This window comes from Anoplopoma fimbria, chromosome 9 (assembly GCF_027596085.1).
Source record: "Anoplopoma fimbria isolate UVic2021 breed Golden Eagle Sablefish chromosome 9, Afim_UVic_2022, whole genome shotgun sequence".
Classification (NCBI taxonomy): domain Eukaryota; kingdom Metazoa; phylum Chordata; class Actinopteri; order Perciformes; family Anoplopomatidae; genus Anoplopoma; species Anoplopoma fimbria.
In genome coordinates, this window is record NC_072457.1 from 8457300 (window position 1) to 8470440 (window position 13141).

The 13141-nt window shown below is 40.7% G+C and overlaps 1 protein-coding gene across 1 annotated transcript in view; it reads right to left on the reverse strand.

Moving 5' to 3' along the window:
* The window catches only part of fat1a (FAT atypical cadherin 1a), a 75439-nt gene that overhangs the window by 34523 nt on the left and 27775 nt on the right, over window positions 1-13141 (reverse strand). Inside the window, exons 4-7 of the mRNA XM_054603607.1 lie at window positions 10412-10473; window positions 4305-4679; window positions 2961-3177; window positions 923-1062 (exon numbers count right to left, since the gene is read on the reverse strand). Coding sequence (XP_054459582.1) covers window positions 923-1062; window positions 2961-3177; window positions 4305-4679; window positions 10412-10473 — 794 coding nt within the window. The remainder of the gene's footprint in view (window positions 1-922; window positions 1063-2960; window positions 3178-4304; window positions 4680-10411; window positions 10474-13141) is intronic.

Sequence of the window (13141 nt, forward strand, 5' to 3'; positions counted from 1 at the left end):
TCAAGCAGGGTCTTATGGTTCAGTACCTAATGCTTTTTTCTTCTTCTGCATAAAAGCATCTTTTCAGTTGATTTTGCGGTTTCCCACTGTAGCATGAGCATACTTTGTGTATATGTGTGAGTGTAATATAGTTAGTTATTTAGAGCACGTTCAGTAAAAGACCGTGGCAATCTGTTCCTCTCCGAGAAGACAAAGAGAAGGTTTCCAGGTTCAGAGAGAGAGAGAGAGAGAGAGACAGCAGAGGGAGGAGTGGAGGGGGCTCAAGAATGTATACTTAAAAAAAAAAAAAAAAAAAAAAAAAAAAAAAAAAGAACTCAGGCTAGACGGCACCATCATAGCAGCAGCTCTGCGTCATGAATGAGACAATGGAAGATTCCTGGAGCGCAACGTTTAACTGAGATGGTAAAGAACAGCGGAGGAGGAACACAATCTACCCAAAAACTTGTTCAACAAAAGAGTCTTCTTTAAGTTTTTTTGGAATGTTTTGCTTTTCTTTCTTTCTCCCCATCTAGTGCACTACTAATGAGAGCACATCCGTAGAACTAGTTTTAGAAAAACAGTTGAACAACACCCCACAGGCAGCACCATACGATATAAGAAGATCTCTTAAAACAGCACAGCCGTACTGTAACAAATCCAATATTTTTTTGTGTTTTCTGCCCATTTTTTTTCTGGGCTCCATTGCACAGTTAGAAGTCAAGTCATGTAGGGATGTAATGAAACTCAAACCTATAAACTGTCAGTTGTGAGCAGTGATATCGTCACAACATACACATTTCACAACAAACAGGACAGTTTTGCCAATGCTTCAATTATTACCAGTCCCTTCCCTTCCCTTCTATTCCTCACATGAGAAAAAAAAAAACAGAGCCATGACAACTGCCTCATCAGCTTCCAACCGTTTCATTAGCGTTTCAATTACCTGGGTGCTGACAGTTCGTGTCCCATCTGTGGCTTCCACCGTCAGGTTGTAATTTGATTTCTGCTCGGCATCCAGGGGCCGTGCAACAATCAAGGTTCCGCTGGCCTTGCCCACGTCAAAGCGGCTGTCATAATTACCACCTGTGGAATATTTATTTTTTTACAAACAACAAAGGAGGACAAAAGATTAGTGACAGCTCGTCGCTTAGTTGTGCGCATGTAGCAAGGTTACGCAAACACGAAATGGAGGTGATGGGATGGGCATACAAACATCAATTTTCTCCTGTGCCTATGTCGAAGATGAGAATGAATAGATACACTGATGTTGATATCATTATCTATCAGGATGGATTTTTTGTTTATCTAAAAGTCATTCAGATGATAGATGTTTCATGCAATTTGGCCTAACACCCACAGGATGAATACATAAAAGTGATGAATGTATAACAACACAGCACATTCTTTTATATACTTCATAAATTATGCTCAACCACACAACAGCAGGTATACAATCCCACATGGAAAGGAGAGGAGGTTTTCTATCTTAATCAGGTCACAGGTTTAAGGGGGAAATGTGGCACAACATCAATCCAGCGGCACAACACAATTCAACCACAGGCGACACACTCAGTGCAGGATGATCTCCTAAAACATTAAAGCCCATCCAGCAGCTACCTTCTGCTGTACAGTTGTGGTCACAAGCCATCTGAAGGATGTAAAACATCTCAGTATCCTCTATGCCGTCTTGCAAAAATCCAACCACACAGAACATTCCAGAAGGAAAAAAGGGGAAGTAGAAAAGCCGAGAGCAGAAAAGAGAGAAGAGAAGAAAAGAGATGTGTCAGTCAGACATTGATTAGAGGGGAGGACAGGCTGGGAGAAAGGAAGAAGAGGCAAGCATTTTTGAAAGCAGTCAATTTAAGTCTTTTCATGCATGCAGAGCCTATCAGAAGTTTAAAAAAACACACATTCAAGATAGGGCAAATTAAGTATTTTAACACTTAGAAACCTAAAACTGTAAGGAAATGTACTGCATCTCAGTTGGCTCACCCAGGGAAGCTAGTAAACGTATCAATATTTATTATTTGTTTGTGAGCTAATAATGTATGCTACAATTCTGGAATCTAACCTGGCCTTCAAAGGCAACACGCAGTAATAAGGAAACGGTGAAATTGAGGAAAAAAATGGTTAAAAGTTTTGAAGATGGCTAGCAAACTGCTCAACAACTAGAACCAATCCTCCCTTCATTTAATGTCTGTTTAGGTTTATTCAGAACTTATATACAATAACTGCTATACCACCTCATAAGAGTCCTACTCACAATAGTCTACTACTAATGTCTCTTTTCAAATATGTGATGTAAAAGCAGCTTAACAGCACTAATTCACATAAAAACCCACTAGCATCAAAAGTTGCCGCTAAGCTAGTTTAGCAGGATTTTAGCTTTCTTCTACATCATGACAGACTCATTAAGTTATGTGGAATAACATACTGAACTACCAAGATGTTGGTGCATTAAAATTAATATTTCCCATTACAGAATACAGCCAGGGAAACATTACACAAGTAAATTTAGTTTTAGCTTTAGCTTATGCTAGCTGAGGCTATCGTCCCTGCTAGCTAACGCTTTAAATTGCTCTCCTGCTTTTAGCTAGCTGTCAAATCTGGCACTCTGTGACATATCTATATGCTGTTTTCACAACAAAAAAAAAAGATTTATATAGCATTATTATTTCTCATATAATAATACAAATGCCAAAATAATATTTTCTAAACCAAATATGTAGTGACTGCATTTTTGCCTGGAAGTCCGCTACATGGCTTAAGAAGTCAGATTTCTAACATTATCATTAACGACTCAAACTCTTATTATTAAAAAATGCTGCTTTTTAATTACTTTTGCATATTATTCCCACACACTAATACTATGTTAGTCCTAAAAAGAGTTTTTTCTATATATGATATATTTCTATGACTTGGAGCATTTCCAGCATGCATGCACACACACTATAAAAGAGATGCATTTGAAAGAGCCATACCTGTGATTTCAAACCACACGGGAACATCAGAGGACTCTGTGGCGACGACCCCCACCATGTGCGCCACAGGGTCGCTTTCCATCACAGAAAAGGTGAAGGGGGACTCCTCGAAAAGCAGGGGAGCTGCATCGGCCGGCAATTTTGGCTTGGGAATCCACTCGATGTGCAGACGACAAGTGGAGGATTTCTGAGGACGTCCATTGTCGACGGCTTTAATCTGAGAGCGAGGCACAGAATGAAAGGTGTTACACGGTGTTATGTAACATTAGGTTGCAAACGAGTTTCTGCACAACTCTCCAGTGGTTCCTTTATCTGAAACTCTACAGAAGAAGATATACAGAAAAGTTTGGTATTGTAGCTTGTAAGCCTGTAGCGAGACAAGGCTTGTAGATAATATACTTGAATAAAACATATTACATTTTATACACGCTGTATACATACTTTAAGTAGAACAGCCTGATTTATGGCACAAATCCCCAGAATGGGTTGTGTTTCAATCGTGAAAGCTTTTCTGTACTCTGAGCTGTCCAAAGGGCAGGAAAAAGGGGGCATTTTTGAATAACAAAACACCTTTTTGTGCGGTATTCTTTTGTGATTGGACCTTTTTGTGTGGACTTCAATTACTGCAAACTTTTGTGGGCAGTGTCGGCTTGCAGTAGGAGAGAAAACTTTGGATTTGAGGGGACATAAAATCTTGGTGAAAATCAGTTTAGATAAAAAAAAGATGTGCCTCGTGAATCACCTAGGTAGTTCTCACAGCCAACTGTGATGTCTTAACTGTAGGACATTTCTTGCTTTTTCTCTCCCAGGTGGAAGATTGACGGATAAAACAAACATTTTCACAAAACAATCACACAGTTCTAAAAAAAGTAATTCTGAGATACTCTTAAGACAGTGCTTAACACTGTAACAACATCAATGATTGACAAATGTGTCCCTTGATGACGAAGCCCCTACAGTAATAAGACCATAGTAATACAGCATAAACTGCACATCTTGTAACAATGAGATCCTAATTGGATAGTGTGGACTGTAACATGCTTCCTAAACTTTTAAGTAGATGCTTTTTGCAAGTAATTACCAGCCTACACTTGTGGACCAACATGACGTGAGTGGACCAATTATCTTTTGGTCTCCTTTAAAGAGGCTTATTTACTGCTTTTTTTAAACACAAAAACTGAAGAAAAAAAAGGAGGGCAGAGAAACTTAGGGGATAACAAAACTCGAGAGAAACAGGAGCATACAACAGTAGAACGCCAAACAAGCATCTGTTGTAAACATTTACTGCTCCCTAAGAGACTGTCAGTCTGAGGACAGGGTGAATCTTTAGGATTAGATACTCACTGTAAGTATGTCATATTCTCCGGCAGAGGAGAACTTCTTTGAAGACACCATCCCGGTTTTTGGCTCGATAAAGAACTTCCCGCTTTCATCGCCTTCCTCGATGCTGTAAGAGATCTCGGCATTAGGTCCTTCGTCCCGGTCCGATGCGATGACCCGATACACCGGGTCCCTCTTCGTGGCTCTCTCGCGCTCCGGCCTCTCGCTCCCCGGCCTCTCGCTCCCCGGCTTCTCGCGCTCCGGCCTCTCGCGCTCCGGGAGCTTGATCTTGTAGATCTTCTCCAGGAACAACGGCCTGTTGTCGTTCTCGTCGAGGACGCGCACGATGACGCGGACTGTGGTGGATTTGGCAGGAACGCCGTAGTCGGTGACCGTGATCTGAGGAGGAAGAGGAAAAAGTTCAGAACAAGAAGCTCAAAGACTTAAAAGGGTTGAGATTGAAATAAGAAAGCAAATATCATCTGATGCAATGAACTTCGTCACATTCAATTTCTCCAATGCCTCTTTTGTTTTCTTTACATAGATACAGTAAAGACCTGAAATCCTTCAATCATTATAATGCTAATCATGTAGAAAAGGTTAATAATTCCAGAAAATTCAGTGAACGTTACATCAAACTATCAAGATTAAGACAGCTGCGTTTCAAAGCCATCCTTCCAAAGCCAAAAATAAATCAAAGAAGAGATGAAAAAGGGAAGCAGGCTTTTTTCCCTTCATCATGCTATCATTCAACTTCTTTCTCAGCAACTTAACCAGCAGCCAAACTTAAAGGCAACTCCTTCTGAGATTTGCTGGCAAGGGATCATGTCTATTACACGTTCTTTAAAAACAGGCTGTTACCTAATAATCTAATCTCCACAGAATAATGAATGAATCCAGTCAAATGAAGCAGAAAAGAGTACTTCATAGAGCATACATATCCCTGACTCAAAATGTCTTGATGTTGTAAAAGAAAGGGGACTATTTCAGAACTACAAACACTAATCTTAATCTCAAAATTCTCCAGCGGGAAAATTCAAGACATTACAGTACTTAAATAGCAGCAATTTGGGTCCCTTGGTTGATTGGTTGTTATTTGGTTGAAAAACCACTTTGTCTGGGTGAATGTAAGGAGCAGCATGACACTACTGGGGCTTTAAGACCCTGGGAGGGCTCAGCATTAGGGATTACTAATAGGATGGATTAAAAAGACACGTTGGGCTACTAAAACTTGCAATTGGCTCGAGGCAAGTAGTACAATTTGCGAAATGCAACATAACTTGCTGCTTTGCATCGATGACCCAAACAAGATTAAACAATGACAATTAACTTTAGTCCTTGTTGTTATTTGCTAATAATAATAAAAGTAAAAATTGACTTTGGGCAAGTACATTTTCTGACCCACTTGACTGACCGGGCATTTGAAAGAAAACATTTACGTTAACCCCTGTTTTGAGCCCCTATTTTAGCCTGTTTTAATAACATTTTATGCATAAAGGTAAAGCACCAATCAATTTGGCAGTATTTCGAGGCACAATAAGAAATCCAGGGAAAATACTCATTTAAAGAGCCCATTTAAATTAGCAGGAGAGACATTTTTTCTTATTTTCTCAAATTAAACTGGATCCACTCTTGCCCCTGGTAAGTCAATAGCCAGGGTCTATTCGGGTAAACATGATTTGTCTCATCTGGAGGCTGTAATGTCGAACTAAAAAAACGATCCCTATCTCTAATAACGTTTCATATGCCCGCCTGTGATCATGATAACTGTAGCTTGTATGGCTGCTACACGAACAACCCACCAGAGATAATTATTTTTAATTAGCCGCACCTCTTCACACTGATAGCGCCAGCTGCACTGACTCCACTGCTGTGTGTCGAACTTGCAAACAAAGATTTTGCTCTGCTAATAAACATAAAGGCTAACTGCACTGCATTAAAGGCCGGGGGCCTTGGTGAAACCCCAGAAGTATCAAAGACAGTCTCACGCAACCGAATCCTTAATGAGGCCTTAATTTGAGTCATGCCATCAAGCGCGACTGGTGCTTGATGGCTTGACGTTTACACACCCCGATGTGTCTTCGGACATTTGAGTGCACAGTTTGAGGAGTTCAATCAAAAGCAAAAGGGCCCACAGGCTGACCTAAACAAACGTGACTTTTTCCATCTCGTCTCAGAAAGAAATGGGCTCAAGGGTTGCGCGTCGGAGTGCTGGCAGAGATGTGAGCATTTCTCGCTTTCGAAGCTGCAAAAACACTGTTGAAGGGCAGGACAAATGTCACAGTCATTTAAAACCATCTGCTAAGTGCTTCGCTGAAAACCGTCAGGAGTCCAGGGCCGGGCGCACACCCTTTGGTGCTATAGTTTCAATTACTGAAGTAATGTGTTTTTCTGTTTTTCTCGCAGTGTCTGCAGCTGTCCTCGCTATTCACATGATCAGAATTAATTAAATGGGATGGAAAGAAACCTGAGTGTGTATTTGTCTCTCAGGGAGCATATGTTATGTTGGTACATGGTGCCCATCCTGTGCTGCGTAATGAACATCATGGTCGCATGGGCTTCATGTGTGACGGTAGAGTGCCTTATATCCCTGATTCCCAACTGCATTTCATCAATAAAGCCCGGGACTTCCACAACTTTTCTCTATTAATTTACACTTAACATAACACACTTGTCCTAAGATACTCTTCTCTGTTTGTTTGTTTGTTTGTTTGTTTGTTTGCAGTTTTTTATGTACGTTTTCATATTTTTATTTTATTTTTTAAATGATGTCTTCTTTTGGTCATGCACCATTCACCTAGCCAAATTCTTTGTATATTTAACTTTCTTGGCAATAAACTAGATCTGATGATATAAAATACCTTAAAAAGGACACTCTGTTTATAGATGGAGGCCTTTTCGATATTAAAATGAAATGTGCCAGCACAGTACATCATTAAGCTGCGATGTGTGCATGCACACTGTTCATCACCACACATCTGTCTTTGGAATATTTTCCATCAAAAGCCTTTGTTTGATAAATAGGCAAACCACACAAAAGGCAGAGAAGCTACACCAGAGGGAGTGCGTCTCGTTGCATCAGTGCAGCACTGCTGTGAGCCGAGCCGATCCACTTTGTTCTGATTGTCTATTGCAAAACTTTTTTTTCCTCACCGACCATATGTTGTTTTACTCCATTCAGTGTTAATTAAACGAGCCTGTGAATCAAGACAAACTGTGTGGGATTTTGTATTGTAGTTACTATAAAAAATAATAAATATAAAAAAAATATTGTGCTTGACTGTAATATTAAGTCAAATTCATTAAAGATGTAGCTCCACTGCAGTTGTTTGCATGGTGTCCTGTTGCCACATAGCAACTCACTATATTACCTTGCTCTTTTAATGTCTGTTGTAATAAAGGTTAAATCGCATAGAGAAGAGAACTCTACCTCCTTGTTATAATATTCCTACTGCTTGGATGTTTCCACTGCAGGACTTTTCCCATGGGAACCAACAACCTTTAGAGGACCTTGTGTTGGTGAGGAGTTGAAATAAAAGTGTTTTGATTTTGCCCGATTCCTCACAGTTCTCCAGATGCAGTGGGAAACCCAAACAGAGCCGACAGGGGAGTTCCAGTTCCTACTATAGTTTCTACTTCTCTAAGTACCTAGAGCTACTGGCCAAGGAGGGACTTAATTAGAAGACTTAATTATATCCACACTGTTTTTTATAGCATAGATTTTTGATAAGAGACCGTCAATAATGGACTCATCATTAAAATAAAATGCTAAATATTTCTTTCTTTCTTATGATGTACGTTTTATCTTTTTTTTTTGGGGGGTGATTAATGGATTGTATGCTTAATCAGAAAAACAGACAGGTACACCGCGTCTGCGTCCAACTGCATGCTGGGATAGGCTCCAGACAACAGATGTGAACAGCCCATTCACCTCTGGTTTGTCGATTATAATGTTCTCAGTCCCAAATCCCAGGCCTGAATCCTAAGCATGTCCTGGCATGTCCCACTTGTGCTATTTACCAACCCCCCCCCCCCCCCTCCTTCCTGGGAGGGAGGCCTCTCATCCAGGCCGCCTGAGCCCACACTCAGACCAACATGAACAGCTTTGCCTTTTTCTCAAATTCCCCCGCTGCCTCTCGGCCTTTAGCTCTTTCTCTCTCTCTCTCTCTCTCTCTCTCTCTCTCTCTCTTTGGAACACACAGGCACACGACGCCTACCAACCCCCAACCTTCTCATCATAAAAGCTGAAGGCCCCCCCTCTGTGCTCCCTCCACCTCCTCTTAGCATTTGGTGCAAACAATGCTGACACAGCCCCCACCCTAATTGCTCCACATGTTCCACATGGCCCCACATGTTTCGTTTTCTTCTCCTACAACAAGCTCGTACAAAAACTTGGGTGCTGGTTGGGAAGTTCAAATCTGATTTGTTCTGCCAGCAGCCAGTTTGCACACAAAGGCATGCAGGCACACATCTATATTCCTCTGAGTCATGATTATCCCTCGATTAGCTGCCCTGAGGACACACTAAAGTGTGTGTGTGTGTGTGTGTGTGTGTGTGTGTGTGTGTGTGTGTGTGTGTGTGTGTGTGTGTGTGTGTGTGTGTGTGTGTGTGTGTGTGTGTGTGTGTGTGTGTGTGTGGTGTGTGGTGTGTTTGGAGAGGGCACATTGTAGGGTTTAGGAGTCTGAGCACCTCCATGAATGTTTGGCCCAATAAAGAGCTTCCTGCTGGATCCCCAATAACCAGTGACCAACACGCACTAACTTCTTAAGTTGCCGTGGTAACACAGCTCTTTCCAGGCTGTGATCACTTAGCCACTTCCTACTTATTTAGGTCATCAGTTACTAGCTTTAAATTATCCCTCCAACTCACATTTAAATTAAATAGGAATGTGCAAGAGGGACCTTTTATTAGTTAATTTTCTGGCGAAAAAAACCCACATTTGTGCGCTAGAATGACACTTTCTGGTATCATTTTAAGTTCGAGTAATAAACATGACAAAGAAAGGCAAGAAAATTGTCATGAAGAGAATAGGCGTGTTGAATTTGGCGTGACATTAAAGTCGAGAGGAGTTTGAGCTGTTGAGTGTTTAATGTGGTTATTAAAAATATTTGTCTGGAGGCATTTTGTCAAATGAACAAAAGCCATGGACTCAGTTAAGCTTAACTTAGCTTAGGTGGGAATTTGCTTCTTTTTTATTTATTTTTTAACAGACACAAAGACTTTGAAGCAGACACCAAGCTACTGCTTCAACAGCTTTGGACCACATGTTGGAAGCAGCGAGTCTACGTCGAGAGCAAACCGCTAGATGAAGGGGCTTTGGGTTTGCATGGGAACCTTTTTTTTCTGACCTTGATACCCAATAGTCTTGGGCATATTTCACTTTGCTGCTTTAACTTCCAATTACCATATTATTTGATTTAATTCCTCAGTAAAACATTTCCTTAAAGTGTCACACAGTCTTCTCGTATTCCCCTCTTTCATCCCTATCATTTACTCTCAGTCCCGTCATGCAATTAGTGCAGTGCGATGTACAATCAGAGTATGAAATACAACACCGCTCTGGCACCAGATGCAGCAGCATTAACCGTCACCCAGTGATCGCTGAATTGTGTAACTTCTAACAATAATTAAAAGGCGTCCAATCTGCTCCCTGTCAGCACCGGAAAACACAATTAAAACGGCTGTTATCAACCTTCGGCGGCTGTGGTGAGAAGGCAATCGGGAAGGGAGAGCGGAGCCGGGCTCAATTAAAACCCGCAAGTTTAGACTTCGTCCCGTCGGTTTGACAACAGTTTCCTGTCCCAGCTTGCTCCAATCCACGAGACGGAACAGTGGGGAAGAACAAAGGAGCAGTCACCAGGATCTCCCACACCCCTCCCACCTCTCCTTCCTACCCCATCCGGAAATCAGCACAAGGTGAAATGATTCCAAAAAGGACCTTTTTCCTGCATACACAAGAACACTTGTCTTTGTTGGCAACGTGTGGCACTCAGCCAAAGTATGCTTGAAAGGTCCAACCTTGGTTTTTTTAAGGTCTCTGATTATAATTTCACATACACGAGAGAGGCTGACGCTGAACCATCCCCAGCTTTTTCTTTAGATATGAAAATTGACAAAAATAAAGAACTTACCTCAAGAATGTGCTCATCTTGTTGCTCCCTGTCCAGTCTTCTTGAGGTGGTTGTAACCAGACCTGTTGAAGACAATTAATGATAATATGAATATAAATGCATAGAGAATTGTTTACATAGAACAACCAAGTGCATGGATTCCTGTTGCTGTATTTCATATATATATATATATATATATAGATATTGTTAACATGATAAAGCAGTCATAAAATCACACACGTAATGTCACTGAAAATGCTGGACCAGAAGTTGACAGGTGAATGGACCCTACCAATATATTCGCTGATATTAGCTTATTGGAAAATATATTGATATCAGTGTATGTCAGCAGATTAAAAAACAAGAAATTGCAGAAGAGAAAACTCCAAAGATGTGTTTGAGGTATGTTTGAAGCACTGAAATGCCCCACTCAGCACAAATAATGGTTTCAATTCTTCAATAACATTTTAGGAATCCTTGTCAGAAATGTGAAATTGATCTATATATTGTTTGTTGATATTTTGGATTCTTTTAACTGGTAAGAAATATGAATATCAGCATCAAATATCCGGTAAAGATAGGTTATGTGGTGGGCTAAATAAATGCATAGCTCCTGTAATCAGGTTGACAGCACTTTCGTGAATCTAAATATATAGACAATATTTAAATAAATACTGCAATGCTTCCACTCACTGCTGGGTGGTGTAATCTGAACCCTGCTGGTTATCTCATGAGTCAGCCGCAAGTTAAGAGTTTGCATATGGAGGAGTGTTCTCCCCCGTTTCTTGGTCTAACCCGTGGCCAGACATCCCACCACACTGCCTCACATATGTGAAATATCACAAAGGTCTGCGAATAGTGTCCAAACAGCAGCACAGCCTCGACACCCTGCTTTTAATTCTTCCACAAGCTGAATAAACAGAGAGGCAGTCAGAAACGTCGCCCCCGGTCCCGAGCACTCTTTGAAACCGAGAAAAAGGGGGAAGCTTCAGAAAAAAACGATCCTGCAGCTAGTTGAAGTGTTTCAATGGTCTTATGGGGGTTTTAACGTTCATTTTAAGTGGGGGGAGGATTGATGTTTCCGAAGTTAAATCACACAGAAGGGACTCTGTTAAGCCGAGGGTTTGATAAAAGTAAAAATAAAACAAGTTTGAGTCCTGAGTTCCTGGCTAATCCGATTTTAAATGAAATATACAAACAAGGGGAAGGAAAGAGAAGAATAGAGGGGGAAGGATATCGCTACATGGCTGCATTATGAGCAGCGTTCTGTTCTCACTACCAGTTTAATTGCAACTTTGCAGAGGCTCTTGAGTGCAGAGTAGACATGCCAAACTTCGACCGCACCAGAGCTGTCTGCTCGCCACAGTGCGCCTGATTAGCATAAAGCAAAGGATTTCCGAAACCCAAACCCATCAATGGCACATATGCCTGCAACGAGAATAGCCGGCCACAACTTACGGCTCCTGAAATAGCCCATCCCTCAGCACTGCAATTGAGGCACATGAGCGAGGCACTTCTGCTCCCTATTTTTTTTTTTTTTTTTGATCCACTCCTTCTTAGGCTTTATTTAATCTTCACAGTGAGCTGCAGAGATATAGGACTACTGATATTCGTTTGCAAAAAAAAAAAGAAATACTCTTCCTGTCGGTGCAATTCTTTTCACTTTTGCTCTACTTACCTAACAAGGCTACTTATGAATGCCCCATAAAATGTAAAAGCTAATTTGACATTAATTTATAGTAGACGTTATATGGCTTAGGTGCAGCACTCGTGCACTTTTGCGCCACGCCTAAGCTGTATGGATGAAAAACAATGTGAAGAGTGAGAATGAGGGTGCTGTAGTGTATCGGTACAACGTTCAAAGTCCTGCAAAAGCAGTGAGCAGTATACTGCAGTAATGCTTCAACAAATGAACTGCCAGAATGCCGGGTCAGAACACGTTTTTTTACTTATTCAGGATGATGATCGCTGGTGAAACAATCCTCATCGCGCTAAGTGAGTGCCAAATAGCTCGGCGGTTGAGGAGGCGACTGTGCTTGATTAATGAATGTTCATTTTCCTAGACAAATGAAGTGTGTCGTTTATTGGCCCCAGCAGTGGAAAAATAAATGATTGACACAACAATAGCTGTTAATGAGTTGCGTTTTAAACACACCTGATGAGGGCTGGAGCATCAGTTGGGTCAGGTGTGCTCAGAGACAACTGGAAAACGGACAGGTAGTCTCAGCCAGTGGTTGAAAAATGTTAAAGAATAATAATAATCTAAAATATAAATAGTCTAAAATATGTATTTCAATATATTTTCCCACATTAGGTGACACCCAGAAATTAAGTCGACCCAAGGTTGAGAACAAAACTGTTCTTTATATTTATTCGTTTTTTTGTGAATAGGCATATATATAAAACTGTTCTTTATATTTATTATATTTTTTATATATATATATATATATATTATAATGAATGAAAAATCTTTAAAAGTTTTCTGAATATTCTCTGATTTACAGTAGAATTTTACGGGGCAAATAATGCAATAAAATCCCGGCAATAACCCTGCATAATAATAACATTTATTAAAAGAGGTGTGACAACGCTGACAACTCAATTAAGTTTAGTAAATTTATACCACCTACGGGAATTACTATTTGCAGTGTTGCATGATGCCTGCAGGAAAAGTTTGCTGAGGATCAGCGTGGGCTACATGAGTTAGCGAGCTCTAGATTATTACCATCAAAGCTAATAGTTCTGCTGTGC